We start from the raw sequence: 18,012 nt of genomic DNA, 5'->3' as shown, positions 1-18,012 counted from the left end.
TGCCTTTTGGCTGAGATTACAGCTCAATATATCATATCAAAGTATTTTAATTTCAAGACTTTTGAACTTTCAAACCCTAATGTGTCTCTGTGTGAGGTTGTTTTTTGCTGATTGAAAAATATTGTAATATTACAGCATGTGGGAAGAAAGGCTGAAATTACCCAGGTCTTAGATTATTAAATATTTTCTCACCCACTGAAGACCCATTGGGGAACATTGTGTGAATACCTGCAAGTGTGAAATTAATATCAGTATGTCCCTACCTCCAGCTCTCCTACCAATCTGCAGAAGTCTTCAAAGTCATTGTCAAAGTCCACTTTCCTTTGGTCCAGAATATCATAGGGTTTCTTCTTGATAGTGCCTAATATTTGTTGAAAACGAGCAGCAAAAGGCTCAATGCCTTCAATCTTTGACTCAGACAGGGTTGAGAAATCATCTATGTGCCTCAACAATGTAATGATCTGAAACAAAAACTTTGCAGACTCATACCTGAACTTATTTTCAGTTCCCTAATCGGATCAAATGGATGCAGTCTTTTTGGCCCAGTATTGATTATTTACCAGCTGCTTGAACATCCCTTAGAGTGATGTTGAACATTAAATAAAAATCTCAAACTACACTTACAGTCTGTACCAAAACTTTAAAGTCTTGTCGACTTGTGTTAGCATCATTCTCAGTAGTGTTGGGAACTGGTTGAAATCTCACAATTGATGATTGGCTCAATACCAACGACCAATCATCAAAAAAAATTGGTTAGCGTCATTTTTTAGATTTTCCTATTCAGGTTGTAGTTGCAGATAAGTATAAAGAAAAAAACATTTGGTTCTCTGTTGTGTAACATCCAGTGTAAAATGATTCAGTTCCAGTGTAACATTAACTTCCCAGATTCTTTAAGAAATATTCAGTCATGACTTGTCAGAAAGTGAAGTGAGTTTTCTTAGAAATAAACACGTTTTCAGGCCCTGACAACGTCCTAGATATGTTCCATCATCAAGTATTTCAAACTCTATTACAGCGATTCCAAAATCGTTTGTGTTCGATTATGAGAAAATGTGATCGATTGCTTGGTCGTTTGGCCACTGCGACCAATCTTCGGTTATTTCAATTAATCGGACCACCACTAATTCTCAGTAGATATTAATGTGATAACATGGGCTGTACAACTTGATTTTACTTAGCCAAACATAATTTTGATGGATACAGGCATTTGTCCAGGGGATAAGTCTCAAACTGCAATTAACTCCTTTCATTAGAATCACCTTCTGCAATCTCTTGCAGAATGTGTTAAACTTCCCAAAGATGTACATCTCTGAGAATTCAAAGGGCTTCTCTCCTGGTGTGTCTTCTATCTTTTGTTTGGTTCGTTGGAAGGCTGACTGATATGTCTGGTACAGCTTCACACAGCTCTCTAGCTTCATGAACAACTCCTGACAAGGCTGATCCCAGATTCTGTACATGCCATCATCAGTGATGAATGTCTTACATGTCTTCACCATTTGATTGGTGACCTGAAAAATTCATAAAATGAGTGCTAGGGGTGAAATGTTTAACGAGATGTTTAAGACTATTACATATTTAGCAATGTGTATGCATGGGTGTGGTTACTCGTACTAGTCAAGGACTACTAGTCCAATATAAATATGTAACAAATAATTGATGTGTAGTCAAGGTGGAACACATCAAATCTTTTCATGTCACCTTTTATATTTTCAAGGCCTTTTCAAGGCAAATACCAACTGAAGGCCTTTTCAAGACACACTAAAAAAAGATTGCCTCTACTGTATTTGTATCAAGGGATACCCTAAATCTTTAATTGTAGCAGAAAGACTACTTGACTTGCATGATTAGGTATAAACACTGACAAGAAAACGTTACTTAATAAAAGTATTGTAACTAATTAGGTTAAATGCCCGCTGCAACCAGGACAGAGTAATTGTGGCATTGGAAAGTATCTCATCTTTAATTTCAGTCTAATCTGATCAGCAAGTTATGGAACAAAGTCCATGCAGAGATTCTATAGATGTTCATAACTATGACCAACTGAAAATACAATCAGCATTAAGACCAGGTAAATGCAGAGGTTCTGTAGATATCTGGCTGACAAACAGCAAATTAGTAAAATGCCTTTTATGATTCTGGAAATAAGTTCAAGATCACTACTATCAACTGAGAACTGCAAAAACCATAAAACACTTTTCCCTCATACAAGAACAAAATCCATGGTTGCTGCAGTGTGTGGTTTTGTTCCCATGCAGGAGCTACAAACAGTTAACAGATATTATCACATTTCACAAAACATATCCAATAGGAAAATAGAGAACAGAATTATCTTTTGCCTCATTCTGTTCACCCTAATTGTAGCATCAGTTTCATCACCAACCAACGGTTCTGATAAAAAGATTTAGCTGTAAACTAACTTCTAAATAAGGACAGAAATCTGTACTAGGCCTGTTGTTGTGCCAAATGAAAGTGTGATGAGATTGAAAGTCAGTTCTGCTACCTTTATAAAGAGTGATGTCATCCTCTCTGATGTATTGTAGTATCGTGAGATGTTGTGTATCATTCGAATGGCATTGATCAGGCCAGGAAGACAGTCTATCATTGACACCTGGAAACATAAAATATATTTGCATAAAATATGCAATACATAAAGACATGGACATGCTTTGAAGTTCACACACAAATGAAACTATTTTTCCAAGAATATTTCACTGCTGTTTGCGGACTAGTCCAGATGAAATGATATTGTCTATCTGGCTATGATGAAAGGTTACAAGGGACCTACTCTAATCTATTTAAATTACTGTCTTGATGTGGCTAGCAGTGTTCACGAATAGCGTCTGACCCTCTACGCCAACAGTCTGATAGAAGTCTACAACCCCCCGGCCCAAGCGTCTGACTGTATATTTCACAATGACTTTGACTGAAGTTGTTATATGGGACATGTGACACCTGTTTGCTGTTTATAAATCTTATGTTTGTTCATACTTTCATTGCCAATTATAAGAAATGTTAAATCTGAAATGTGTTTAATTTTATTCTATGGGTCCTGTGAATTTTCAATGGGTCAGACAGACATCTGAAACTTTCAGGACCCAATGTCCTGTTCCTTTAAAACACCATTCGTGAACACTGGGCTAGTGTAAGAGGGGAACAGTGATTGAGTGAGTTTAGTTATACGCCACACTCTGCAATATTCCAGCTATATGGCGGCGGTCTGTAAATAATCAAGTCTGGACCAGACAACCCAGTGAACAACAGCATGAGCATCGATCTGGGATACGATAACATGCATCAACCAAGTCAGCGAGCCTGACCACCCAGTCCCGTTAGTTGCCTCTTTCGACAAGCATGGGTTACTGAAGATCAATTCTAAGAGGGAATAACATTCTCGGCAATATACCTTTTCACATTTTCATCCATTCTGTTTCAGTTGAATAATTATATATTATATGAATATTCAAACCTTTCTTCATAAATACTGTTCAACAACCAAATTTGTTATGACCTATTTAATACAAGAAGGATATTTATTTTAGAACACTTCAACTTTAGAATGGAACAATATATTTCTGTCATGTTACAGAAAATTTGGTTCAACAGATTCTGAAAAAGGAGAAAAACACACATCTTCTGAGACACCAAACTCGAACAGATTGAAAGCCTCAAAAATTTATATAGCTATAATCGTCCAATTTTCAGTTTTGTAAGCCTTCTGATTCTTAAGCATTAATTGTTGGAATTTTCTGTGAGAGTTCAAAGATCATAATTATCGCAAAGGCTTCATAACTAGACTAGAATAAAAATCACCATTGGGGCCTTAGCAAACTGAGTCAGTTGTTAATGATAAGGTACCCTAAGTGGTGGATGACTTTTTTCGGGGTTTGTTTGTATGCATGATTAATGTTCAGGCTGGTCCTACTAGTAGACTTTCTAGGACCCTATTCCACAAAAGGCAAGTCTAAGTTATGGCCACATTAGTGCTATCATTGCTTTGGTAATCATGAGCTTCAACCATAACAACAACTGTGCCATTACTTACAGGGTCAAATCTGTACAGGGGCTCACAGTATTTTTCCAAAGTGTAAAGGTATTTGACATTATCCTTTGCCTCATTGGCACTGTCTGTGATTCGCTTATCCAATTCTTTCCACTTCTTGAGGACCTTTGACCTAGCAATGTGTATGATATTGATGACCATACGACACTTGTGACTCTTGATCTGCTCCAGGAGGGCATTGAACCGAGCCATCAGCTGCCGCCAGTGTTCCAGCTCAGCTAGAGGGCCAGTATCATCAGCCTCCTTTCTCATCTGATCGCTCTCAGCTAGAATCTGTACATCAAAATAGAATGGCTTTAGTGTTAGTTAGAGTAGTTAGTAAGTCAATGTATTTTTCAAGTCTGAATGTAGTTTTAAATTGATGTTTGGACATGTTTCTAAAATATGGAAACAAACGTGTGTGGGTGAGTATGGCTTATGCTGCTTTAGCAATATTCCAGCAAAATCAAGGCAGGAGACACAAGAAATTGGCTTCACTCTTTGAACCTGCGTGAGTAATCAAAACCAGGTCTTCGGCATGACAAGTATACACTTGGCTAGCCCAACAAAACTGTGGGGGAAATTTCATCATTGGCTTGCTCTTTTCACCTTTGCCTTACAAAACTAGCACTCATGTACAGTGTGCGAAATGGCCACTGGCGCGCTAGCCCGTGACTAGTAAAATTCCAGACGGGTCAGTAAATCTCCATAGCTACTGGCCCGACTGGCTTGTGAATTTTCATGGGTCATTTTGTAAATATATCACTCTCTCCGACTTGTTAAGTTATAACACACTTTTAAATCATGCAAGATTATGGCCTGATAAAAATGTTCATCATATTAGCAAGTTAATGATGAAACCCGTGTCCACATTCAAATTCCGGACTAGTGAATTATCTTGTGGGCTAGTAACATTCAGGCATAGTTAGCCCGACTGGCTTGCAAAATTTGGAAACTATTTTGCACACTGATCATGTACCTGTTCAATCTGCTTGCACCAGGCCAGAGCCAGATCTTCTAGAACTGACACAATATCAGGGTTAGCTGCAGCCTGCACACAGTCACTGACAGACTTGATTTCTTGTATGTCCACTTTGTCACAATCAACCAGTTGTACAACTTCTTCAACATGCATCTGAGCACCTGAAAGTTGAAGGTAAAACAATATGTACGTTAATTTCAACTGTCTATTTTATGCTAACATTAGGTTGTACCAGGGCATGATAAATATGTACATTGTCGCACTTACCATGCTTTACAGTCAGGATTTTGAAATATCAAATATTAATAGGTATTCTCTTGTACCTTGGTAAGCAAAGCAAGAAGATATTTATAGTCACCAGTACCTCCTGCCTTCCTTGCTAAATTGTAAATAATGAAAAGGGAATAGGTTTGATCTCATACCCGTGAAGATCTGGGTTAGAATTGATCTTCAGTAACCCATGCTAGTCATAAGAGGCAACTGACGGGACCGGGTGGTCATACTCGCTGACTTGGTTGACGCATGTCATTAATTGTATCCCAGATCTATGCTGATTATTTACAGACCGTCACCATACAGCTGGACTACTGCTGAGTGCTGTGTAAAACTAAACTCACTCACTCACACTGTGGGTTTGATCTAAATTGATGCTAAGTCGTCATCCACATGTATACATAGTTTTCTGGAACAATATTTATTAGTTTGAGGGGTATGGCCTTGAAACGAAAGTTATAATTACAGTTGTTTGAGATTTAATGCAAATTGTTTCTGTGGAAATATAAAAAATAAATAACAGTAAAAAAAATTAAATAGCAAATGGCACAAGTAAAGATGATAATCAACTCATGTGCCAAGTTTTATTCAACACCTGATGTTTTTAAGTTGAGGTTCACAACAGAAGTGGAACACTGATGCCAACACTGACCAAATTGATAATTGGAACCAAGAAGCTTGTAACATTTTTTTTTCTTTTCACACAAGTAGGCATGGTTTACATGTACACTGGATTCAAATAAACAATGTTCTTCTAATCTCTTACTTCAAGCATAGCTTGCTGCAGACCTATTCCAACTGGCAAAGGGTTCTAGAATAGTGGACTTCCACTGTACTTGTACCCAAACTAGGAAACAACCTACTTCTTAGATATGACACAAAGTTGTCACAGTTATCCAGGAACTGTTTCTTGATCTTCCTGCCTTGATTGGATTCTGTCAAGTCACCCCAGTTGTGGAGAGTCTTCAAGGCTGGCTGATAGATGTTGTTTAGGACCATTTCAAATGCACCCAACAGGCCTTGTTTACTTGGATCCAACACACCAAATGTGATTTCCTGAAGAGAATGTTATGAATACAGTACCAATATTCAAGCTATATTATATGGATTGTAAAAAATGAAGTCTGAACCAAACCATTAATAGATAATGTGAGCAACGATCTAAACAATATGGGTGCAATGACACAACAAGTAAGTCACAAGCCTGACCATTAGTGGTGGTTCGATTAATTGAAATAATCGAAGATTGGTCGCAGTAACTAAACGACCAAGCAATCGATCATGTTTTCTAATAATCGAACACAAAAAATTCTGGAACACTTTTTACATTAACAATATTTTTCACAAGTCATGACTGAATTTATCTTAAAGACCCCAAGAAATTTATGTTCCTAACATACTAGTCATCCTTTAAAGATGTGCAATTTGCGAAACTTTCTTTATGTTTTTGTGCAAACAAAAATAACCAGGACAATTTCATTAATGACGCTAACCAATTATTTTCGATGATTGATCGGATGTGATGAACCAATCATCAATTATGAGATTTTAACCAATTCCCAACACTACTGACCATCCAATCCGGTGTGTCACCTCTAATATGCCAATATGGGTTGCTGGAGCCCAACTCTAAACCCATATCATCATGGGGCCGGGAATGGGGTCATCAGTGCTTTAACTGTTCAATCTTAATATATGTGTGAATGTGTCTGTGAATGGTGTATATGGCTTTCATTGGGTCTGTATTCAGAAGTATTCAATAATATAATGCTCAGTTCCCAACTCTGTGGTACCCTGGCTTTAGAGTCTCTTTTCTGTAACTGGGAATACAATCATAGATGCAAACCACCAAGAAGAGAAAGTTATATATTTTTCAGCATGCACATTTATCAACGTGTGAAACAGTATCAGAGTGGCAGTGACAGTATAATTATAATACCAGTTGAGAGAAAACAACTTCCTGGTGCTTCTAGGGTATACTTCAAAATCAGAAATTGTGACTAAAATACTTTGTCATGATGTTTATTAAATGAAGCCACTAATAAATGTACTGTTACTCAAGAACATTGTACAAATGCATCAATTTGTTTTGTTTATTGAAACATTATCTTTTTGATGCATCAGGACAACATTTAGAGTGACACTGAGTCTGGTAGACACCTATTCCTGTAGGTATACCCATTATACATTAGCATAACAAAACATATCAGTTATCACATTTATTAATTAACACATTTCTTTACAGCACTAGGCCACATAAGACATGTTGTTTTTTCATAAACACCTTGACACTGATGGATCTGTTTACAAAATACAAAACAATCAACCAAGTGAGCTAATCCAGGAGTCACCTCCTCCAATCAGCTGACTCTCTCCAACCTTTGAATCTCCACTTGGTGAAAATGTAGACATATAAATCTGTATAAATTTGTATGCTAGACATCTACAGAAAAGCTATTTCAGACATAAAACCATCTTTTGTTATACAAGACAAATCTTATGGATAACAACTTCTTGATTTATTTTACACGTTTCTGGGCTAGTTAGGTGGATAATGATCATAGTGAACAATACAGTTATATATATTGATGTACAGGAAGCCAGATATGTAAATAAGTATATACAAGCACAAGGGGGGAAGGAGATATAATTAAGTATGTACAAACAATGCAGTGAGATGAAAGAGAAGAATACAATGATAGGGTATGTTTTTACAATAAGAACAAGAGTATGTTTACACAGCAGAGTGGTTTGAGAGTCTATGATTTCTTGGTGATGCACCAGGCGCTAGGGGGGTAAACCCCTTGATCCCTGTTGATCTCGGGTACTAATCTTCTTATGTTGATTGATTCAAGAAGTTTTCTTTTGTGCCAATTACTGATGTTGGAAGCCAGAAACGTTGTGTAAAATAAAACAAGAAGTTGTTATCCATAAGATTTGTCTTGTATTACTACACCAACTTCTAAATGGCTTTGAAGAATTTCATCTTTTTGTTGTTCTTGAACACTCACCTCACAAATGTTTTTCAAGGTAAGTTCAACATCAATTCTGGACTTCAGAAAGTACACACAAACTCCAGACAAACTTTCACCCTTTCCACTTGTGACAATAAGTCTGTTTGTGCGCCCCCCTTTAGGAACACCTGGGTAAGCACGCCCTCAATCTGCAAAAAATATCCCACTGTAAAACTGGAATATTCAAAAGGTGGAGGAGGGATAAGGGGCTTGTTTCGTCCAGAGGTTTGTAATAATTGTACGCAATAAGGGCCCTTGTTATACCTTGTCATCTTAAAAATACAACAAAAGTAAATCTTGATGCTGCAGCCTGTACCTTGTAACTTTCTCATGCTGAAAACCTAGCTTCCATTATAGATATATTTATTTCAGCTTATCAAATATCATTATATGAAGATAATATTGTGAGGTTTAGAAAACAGCAACCCTATTTTCTGTGATGTTTACGGAGGGTAGTTGAGATCATACTCAATAAATAGCTATATTTATAGAAAATACTGTGTGAATTTGAATAAAATACATTGTGATCAGTTAAAAGAGCTACTAAGACCATGTAGTACAGAGCAATATTTGAGGTATATGACATCAGCCTTTAAACAATAATGCCAGATAATATAGTGACAGATAATGTAAGCAACACACGTGCCATTAGGGTACCATGGCATCAAGTTTCCACCAGTCTGGAAACCACCAGACCCTACATTGCTATATCAGAGTTTGTTATTGTACCTTCCACTAGGGGCACATCCATTTCCTGGTAATAGAACTTGATACTCTTGGAGCCATTTTTCATAAGAAATCGATCAAAAAGCGCCATGTGCTGAAATAATCAAACAGGATGAACATAAGGCATGAAAAATGCATGCAACAAGATTTTTTCCTCTTTGAACACTATTTCAGCGCTTGGAACCATGTGAGAAAAAAGTTCAAAGTGCATACATGTGTTAGATATGCAGGTCTCCTTGTTTGCCACCCTGGTGAAAGCATAATTATCCAATTTAAACTTTGCAGGCCACGCGTTAACGAAATTTTTAACTGATTAATATCATTAGAGTACTGTATATTACCGTCTATAAGCCGAATATTGATGATAAAAAAAATGCAGTCTGTAGAAGGGGGTCGGCTTATCTATGAGTTACTGCAGAGGCCCAGATAAGCTGCGTATCCGGGTAAAATATGCATAGAATTACGCATTGAAAAATAATTGTTGCGTACCAATTGCGCATTTAAAATGTTAGATACACAAAAAGTTTAAAACAGATGCGTACGGAATATATTTATAAAAATCGCTTGCGTAATGAAAAAGACATCGATTGCTATCAAGTTGTACTGTTAGTATAGGACAAGTGTTGTACTGTCAGTATAGGATGAGTGATTTTTTATGAAATCATTTCCATTATATTTAAGTTGGTTTTGATTAGGTATGACATAAAGCAGACCATACCTGCTTAGTGAACTTACTCAATGGCATATATTTAGGTGAGTAAAATGACTGAAATACGCACATATTTGAAAGCAGTGGGTAACGGAAAATGAAATACCCACTCAACATTCATAATATCCACTCCAAAAAAATACAGTGGGTACAGTACCCACATGAGCTAAATCTTATCTGGAGCTCTGTACTGTTTCATCAAACTTTTTTCCAGGGGTAAGAAAACAACATCGTATCACTTCGCATGAACAAACAACAGAAGACAACTTTGTCAGTAAAGACGCCAAATTTGCAATTAAACATCACTAGACAAGATTATTTACCTTTTAAGTTCTGAGTTGTTTTTGCGTGGCATTGTATTATTTGCAGAGATTAAGATTACCGTGTGTATTTGAGCCGGAAATAGGAATCAGCTGTGCACACGTTTCCCCGCGATCAAGTTCAAACATGTACAATATTTGTCAATAATATAACGGGATGAATTCCGATACAGTCATCAGTAAAATATAATACAGAGTACTATTATTTAACCCAAAGAAATATATCCTAGCATTGTGTAATTTTGATTACAGTTTTTGCTCTATAATGTAAAATATACTAAGCAGCCAAAAAACCCGTCAATACGAATTCAAAAGTAGATATAGGCACTGTAATCAAATCATTACAGAAATTGACATATTAAGTGGATCAAAAATCTTTTTTTTGTACAATATCTTGACACATCAATGGATAAAAACTCAGCACAATTTCAAAACATTACGTAAACATTTGCAGTCCATTCAGACCCTTGACTTCAGTATCTAGTGTGACCACCACGAGCGGCAATAACTGCAGCACAGCGTCTATGCATGGAGTTTACCAATTGTTTGATGAAGGCCATTGGCACCTGGAACTGGACTCTGAGAAAAGCCTGGCGCAATAAATCGGCTGTGTTCGGCTTTGGTATGACATTATTCAGTCTCCTCTGAAATTTATTCCAAAGATGTTCAATTGGGTTTAAATCAGGACTAAGGGCTGGCCACTGCATAATGTTGACACCGTTCCGCTGTAGGAAGTCCCATGTAGATCTGGCAGTATGGGCCCGGGCATTATCATGCTGGAAAAGTGGGGTCTGAGAGCTTGGTCGATGTAGCGCACCGCTGTGATGCTGCCTCCTCTCCCTGGAACACCACAGGAACCACTCTCTGGTTCAGGCCTATTCCACCCCATACCATGATGCTTGCACTGCCCCATGAGTCTCTTTCCATAACACATTGGTCTGAGTAACGCTGGCCATATTCTTGTTCTGCCATCTGCAGTTGATACGCAGTACCGACTCTCATCTGTGAATAGAACAGTTTTCCATTGCCTGTATCGCCAGTTATGGTGGTATGATAGGTCCACGGTAATGTCTACGGCAATGGAGGTTCCCGCTGTTAAGACGTCGCGTACTGTATCAGTACTGATTGGTCTTCCGTGTGTTCCCACTGTCTGGCGAGATGTTTCAGATGTCTGCATGAAGGGATTCACATATTTTGAGCGCATTCACATCATTCATTGCACATTTATTTTTATTTGACATATTTATATGAGTATATATTTATTCATATATTATGTGACATTTATTCATTTGTCATTTATGATATTTGATCATAGCACATCATTTCATCAAACATCAGTTCAAACATCAGTTCGGATACAGCGGCCAATGCCATGCAAGAAATCTGGGGATGAAGTGTTGATCAAAGATCAGGAGAACCAAGCTAAAGATGAGTTGGGGGGATTTATTCCGTTTTTTGCCAGTTCTGTGCCAGTTTACATAGCTAAAACAATCTTCTCCAACTCTTCTGCAATTGTTAATGAAGCTGTTCTATCAAAACATGATAACAAGGATTAAAGAACCTTTAAACTAAAGCTAAAGATGAGTAGGGGGAATTTTGTCCGTTTTAATGTTAAGGATGGGGGGGGATTATGTCCGGGTGTTTTTTGTTTGTTTGTTGTTGTTGTTTTGTTTGTTTGTTTGGGGTTTTTTTGGGGGGGGAGAGAGAGAGAGAGATTTTGTCCGTGGGGATTTTGAGCTGTTGTGAGTCGCGGCTTCCTGCTGACGTTGTAATGTGAATGTTTCAACCAGGTTTTGGAGGTGCATTTTACAGGGCTGGTTTTGTGAACAGCACGTGCACCATGAGTTGCATGAAAAACATGGAGAACACCGTACCATCACCGAGGTCAGGTTGCGTTTTTGAGACCATTTCCTGGGTTCAATTCTGAGTTTGGGAAGGAATGTCTTTGCTCAGGTAAATTTGGAGTTGTTGTTAAAAATATACAATCAAAACATTAAATGAGTTTACAGTTACATAAATACATTTCTTCGAAGGAAAATTCCAAACTGACGTTTCTTTTGCTGCTTAGTATATATATTATCAACACTAAGGTTATACGGACCCTCATGAACGTGGTAAGCGGAAGTTGTACGCACATGGAATGGGGTAAAATAAGCAAGTCATTTAAATTCACACATTGTTACCGATGTTACTGTAAACTAGAAGTCCATGGAAAACAAGGTGGTAATCAGCTCGTGATTGTTGAATGGGGTAAAAAAAAGCAAGCCAGTTTGTTGACATGTGATCATCCAGCTACAATAAGTATGATATTTAGCGAAACATAATATATTATCCATTTTCTGTCCACAATAATGTGGACCAAAGTTATAATTATTGGTAACTGGCAGTTGTCTGTGGTCTATGTTTGCTATGATTAGGACCCCATCGCGGGGATCGGCTTATGTACAAAACATACCATTTTTACACTGATTTTAAGGGTTAAGTTTGGGCGTCAGCTTATCTATGGGGTCGTTTATAGACGGTAATATACGGTACCTGGAGTCTCAGGTGAAAAATGATGATCCAGGGTGCCTATATGATCAATGAACTCTGTTAGTGTTACATCTCGCTGATTGTAACTTCCCCTTTAAAAAAGGCACATCAAAATAACATAATTGATAGTCGAAGGGTAGCTGAAATATGAGAGGTCATTGATTCTCAAAGACCATGGGGTAATTGGTCACATGAGTACAATATATATGGGCAGCCCATTTCTGGTGTTCCTCCTACGATATTGCTGTAAACTCATGGGTGAAAAATTCACAATAGATTTGACCCAAGTCATTACAAATTTACAGAGTACTCAAAACAATCCGATTAAAATCAAATCTTTTACACCATTATCATGCTCTCTGTCAAGATTTGAAGTCCCTTTTATCATAGGTCATGTCTAGTGAACACAGGGCAAACTCTATACGCCCAGAGTAAATAAAGTATTTGTGGGTTAGTGTCAGCCACTGTCAATAGGAAAACACTCAAATAAGGATAATATGCCACTGGTCCTGGTTCAGTTCCTCCTGGATTCCACAATTCTGCGGTTGCAGAATAAATCATGGAAATTACCGTTTGACGCAGAAAAACGTATGGTCGGTGGAAAATGCATTTTCATGCAGAATACCCTCAAAATTTGATATTTTTCTGCCGCGGAATTTACTTATTTTGAAAGTTGAATCAGAGACCATCTATTATATGGTCTCTGGTTGAATCAAGATTGAATATCAACCTAAGCAAAAAGTAGGGGCAAACATCAAAAGTATGATTAGTTACACAAAAACGAACTGAGAAATTTGTTGCAACGATATTTTCAAAATATTCACGAATAAAGATAATTTATTCATAAGGTAATATTTTCTTCAGCACCTTACAATATTATCTGAATTTGACACTGCAAATATGTTTACAAAATCGATCTGTTTGAAGATAGAAATTGGATTATTTTGCGTGTTTTTGTTCAAGTTTTTAACTGCAGATTTTTTTGCAGAATTTTGAAAAATGGGATGCAGAATTTACTGAAATTTGCTGCGGAATTCTTAGAAATTCCTCGCAGAATCAAGGAGGGACTCCTAGTTTAACAAAAGTCATACATAGAGGATATTATACGAGTGCCCATGTCATACTATGTTTACGACACGAGTGCCTAAATGTTGGTATTTCCCGAGTGAGTGTCGTAAACATAGTATGATATGGGCACGAACATAATATTCTGTTTATTACTGAAGTCGTCAAATTGAGAAAAATACACCTAAATCTACTTTCAAACATAGGCTAGCCACCTGCCGTTGCCAATGTAGGACGCAATGTCATAGAAGAAATGTGACGTCATAGCATTGTTCATGATGTCACGTCACTATGACAAAGTGATATTTTGCCCTAGGGCATTGTATAAAAAATACGAACCCCAATCTTTTCGCCCTCGTAGGTAATAAATTATTATATTCATGATAATGCAACATCCTACCCTCTCTGAGTCCACCACAAACTCCTCCACCACTGATGTGTCCAGATTCAGGTAATTGGCAATAACCATCATCACATGCTTGTAAGCTTTATCCACACGCTGCCGTCTTGCCTCTCTGTTATCTTTGGCCCTGGCCTAGTAGGTGAATAGAAAACTCATGAATATTATGAAACAGAATGGAATAAATTCTAAAATTAAATATGTCAAAGAACCATTCTTCAAAACAGGAAAGGAAATAAGAGGCTTTACCAAGGTCGAGTAGCCCAAATGATAGTGCTGGAGTTATTATCAAATAATCCGTATTAATCGGTCAATTGATCGATCTTGCTTATGTCAGCGATTATCGATGAGCTTGGACTAGTTGATATTGATAAAAAATGATACATCAAACCAAACATTAGAAAGTTTGTTTCTTATTGGTATGTCTTGGATTGTCAGGCCATAAAGAACACAGAAGTTTGTATTTTATATTTCCCTGCACACAAAAAAGACCTATTTTTACATAAAAAACAACAACAGGCATTAGACAATGCTAGATATCATTTGTCATGCCCAACTTATCATTCAAGACAGAACCAACAGCTATTCCCACTGGATTATCACTAGTCTTCAACAGAGAAGTGGCCATGAGTCCCTGTCTCTCTTCTCTCTCTCATTTCAACCCAGACCTGCACATGATTAATACAAGAGCTATAACAAGTACCAGTACACCTTTCATGCTTAATTTAGAACACAGTCACCTGTTTCTCTTTCATAGTTTCCGCCGGCATGACCTGTCCAACAGTACTCCGTCTTCGCTGTCGCATAAACATAGCTGTACTATGACTCCGTTCCTGAAGGAGGTCTTGGGTGGAAGACTGTAAGTCCACCTTGTTGGGCTCTTTCAAGAACGACATCTTGTCACACAAACACTAATCTGGTATAATATCTGAAAAGGCATTCATAAAGAATTAAGGCTTCACATATATTAGATATATATTAGGACAGGGGTTTACGGGACGCAAATTTCTGCTTCATATACGCATAAAAATTGACATTGGACGCAACTAAATCTATTAGCGCGTCCACAGGGACGCAGAAAAAGTCCAAATACTTTTTGTAAAATTTCCAGTCAAGTAACAATAAGTTATCACTGAGTTTGCAACTAGCTGAGTGATGGTATCATTTGCAGTTTGATTACTGTAACAATTTAAGTGATGATCATGATACACAATACAATAACAGTATTAATAATAATATTGTCTGGGACCCCCATTTTGTTGTCAAGGACATCTGAAAATTAAGAGTATGAGTCCAAGGGACCCTCAAACACAGGACTCAAGGTATATCCCTGATTTGGATATACGAAAAATCATGAATTCAACGCAAAGTGTGTCTTTGATCCCCTTACTGGAGAGACATATTCACCTGAACATATAACGCACAATCTCCCTCAGTAGAATAGCAACTTATATAAGATGCATTGTCAGAAACCAAACACAAGAAAAATCAGCCACAGAATATCTTGTTTGGGGCTCAAAATAGGTTATCCTGAAATTTCCTGCAAGGATTTATATAGGATTCCCACTAAGTACCTTTTGCAAGCAATTTGGGACAAATAGGTGACATTGCTCGCAACTTGATTGTTTCAATGTTCTAAAATACTTGAAGAATCTGAGGACTGGTAAGTTTTCATTCAAATGGGATCTTTTACTATCATTTGCTGCATTCTTGGAGTGGAATGTTTGCCTCTGTGCAGGTCTTAATAAATCAATAAAATGTCTCATGGATCAAATCTGACTGTCAGGTCAATATCACCTGAGCAAGATCACACTGAACATAGTTTACTGTTTATCATCAACTCTGCTATGCTTGATAGGGAATCTGCAAGGTTACTGGGCTGGGAGAACATTTTGTTTGTTTTGGGTTTCATTTTATTTTTTTACAGTCATGCGTCATGAGATAATCAATGGGGAATGTAATTAAGTTGAATCTTATTATACGGTCTCCAGTCAAGGTGGTTACTACAGCTTCTCACAAAACTGCCTGTCTCAGAGGCATGGCCTCATGAGAAGTTTTGGAACTGAATTCTAAAGGCTCTCCATGTAAGATAAAGTTGTCTATTAATAAAAGTTAATGATATGCTTTACAGTAACTGTTGTTAATGTTATTAGCAACATAAATGCAACTGTTTCTAAGCACATAAAAACTATTAATATGAGGATGAACTGGGTGGACTCAATTTAACCCTAAACCCCTCAAAATAGTCCTAATTAAATTAAATAGATTGACTGAAACTCTGAATAATGGAATATGGCTGAAGGTGTCCGTACATTGCATTCTTACTTATTTCAAGAAACAAAATCAAGCTTCCATGACCGAACAGTCGCATTACAGTCAGAAATAAAACAACCAAACAATGTGATTTTACCTACTATCACCAATGTGTGACATTTCACACGACCGTTTGCTAAAGATAAAGTCGATTACACTGACTCTCACGTCTAACAGCGTTCACATAGGACGTGTTGGTATCACTACGCGCACTGAAGCGCCGTGTAGACTTGACAAATCGGAATACTAACGCAATTGACTAAATTTACAAAGAACAAAAACTAGTTCATGATATGAATATGCATTCACTATAGTAACTTTAACCAATCATGGGAAGGCCTCTGCATATATAAATTTACACATTCAATGGGACTACCTTCCTTGCGGTTGTATCCAGCGTAGCGTTGATGCGTAATTTTACATTTCGCTGATGCTTTCAAAGTTTGTAAACATGAAAATACAAAAAACAACTAACCCTTGTATCGTCCTTGTGGCACAAGATTGCCAACCAGGGAGTTTCTGTACCACGAAAGCTCAATTTCAAATACTTCTTGAAAGTTCTTTTGAAAGCGTTTCTCAGACAAATATTGAACGTCTGCCGCACTGACAAGTGCGCCACCTGTTGCAAAACACGGAAGGCTTTCAGAGTTATCCCCCCTGAATAATTACAAAATTCAGTTTGGGACCGTTCATAATTTATGGCGGGGTGGGGTGGGGGTGTTGATGATTTGGGGGCACCCAATTTTTTTCTGGGAGCTAGCTGGGGGCAGCAATTTTGTACACACGTACTAGAGAGGGGGGTCAGCAATTTTGTACATACAGTTATGTTTAAAATTATGCTTAGAAATTATGGGAAGGGGAGGGGGTCATTGATTTTGTACATGACATGCAAGGGGTCTTCTCCATGGAATATCATCACCAAAACCACCCCACATTCTCGCGATCAAATTTCTCGCGATCTCGTCCTTTGGGAAACAAGCTAAAAATGCCAAACAAACGGTATATCGAGAAAATGCGAGATCGCGATACACTTACGCATTTTTAATATAATTTCATTTTATGTTTTATCACATCTGCAAAAAAGAACAGATAATGTAATCTCGAACATTTTATCTCACCTTGATAGCTCGTCTTTTGGTTGATTGTACTACACTTTGTCAAAGTCGAGATCGCGAGATTCTCGCGATCTCGCATTCTCGCGATCTCGTGCTGTCAAATCTCGCATTCTCGCAATCTCGACTTGTCAAATATGGCCACAAAAACACGAAATCACTTTTGTCAAAGAGAGATCGCGAGAATGCGACATGCTGTCAAATTCGCATTCTCGCGTCTCGCGATCTCGCGATCTCGCGTTTTAGACGCTGTCGTTGCGCATGCGTAATATCATCTCGCGGTCAAGGCGCATGCGTATCTTAGTAGTGCTGTGGTCATGCTTCTTTCGTGCTTTTCATTTCCCAAGTAGCATTTAGCAAAATTATCACATAGCTTGAAAATGCTATGTAATTTACATACACGATGTGTAGGGTAGTGTATATAAGTCCGCTGCCGTTGTTTCCTACATTGTTTTCCTATGTACTTAAAATCCTCAACGTGTTTAATATAATTTAACAAACGAAATTGTGAATATGAATGTCAATAA

General features: G+C 37.6%; 1 protein-coding gene across 1 annotated transcript in view; it reads right to left on the bottom strand.

Moving 5' to 3' along the window:
• The window catches only part of LOC124271271 (dynein axonemal heavy chain 8-like), a 75,939-nt gene extending 58,957 nt beyond the window's left edge, over positions 1-16,982 (bottom strand). The window contains 11 exon segments of the mRNA XM_046706374.1: positions 264-461; positions 1,260-1,508; positions 2,501-2,608; positions 4,043-4,333; positions 5,019-5,182; positions 6,158-6,350; positions 8,306-8,457; positions 9,038-9,128; positions 14,061-14,195; positions 14,801-14,988; positions 16,849-16,982. Coding sequence (XP_046562330.1) covers positions 264-461; positions 1,260-1,508; positions 2,501-2,608; positions 4,043-4,333; positions 5,019-5,182; positions 6,158-6,350; positions 8,306-8,457; positions 9,038-9,128; positions 14,061-14,195; positions 14,801-14,956 — 1,737 coding nt within the window. The 5' untranslated portion in view covers positions 14,957-14,988; positions 16,849-16,982.
• Positions 16,983-18,012: the final 1,030 nt, after the last annotated feature.

Source organism: Haliotis rubra, unplaced genomic scaffold (genome assembly GCF_003918875.1).
Source record: "Haliotis rubra isolate DU_JTF1 unplaced genomic scaffold, ASM391887v1 Scf1591, whole genome shotgun sequence".
In the NCBI taxonomy this organism is placed as follows: Eukaryota; Metazoa; Mollusca; class Gastropoda; order Lepetellida; family Haliotidae; genus Haliotis; species Haliotis rubra.
The sequence above is the reverse complement of the archived record's forward strand: the minus strand, read 5'-3'. Positions and strand labels throughout refer to the sequence as shown.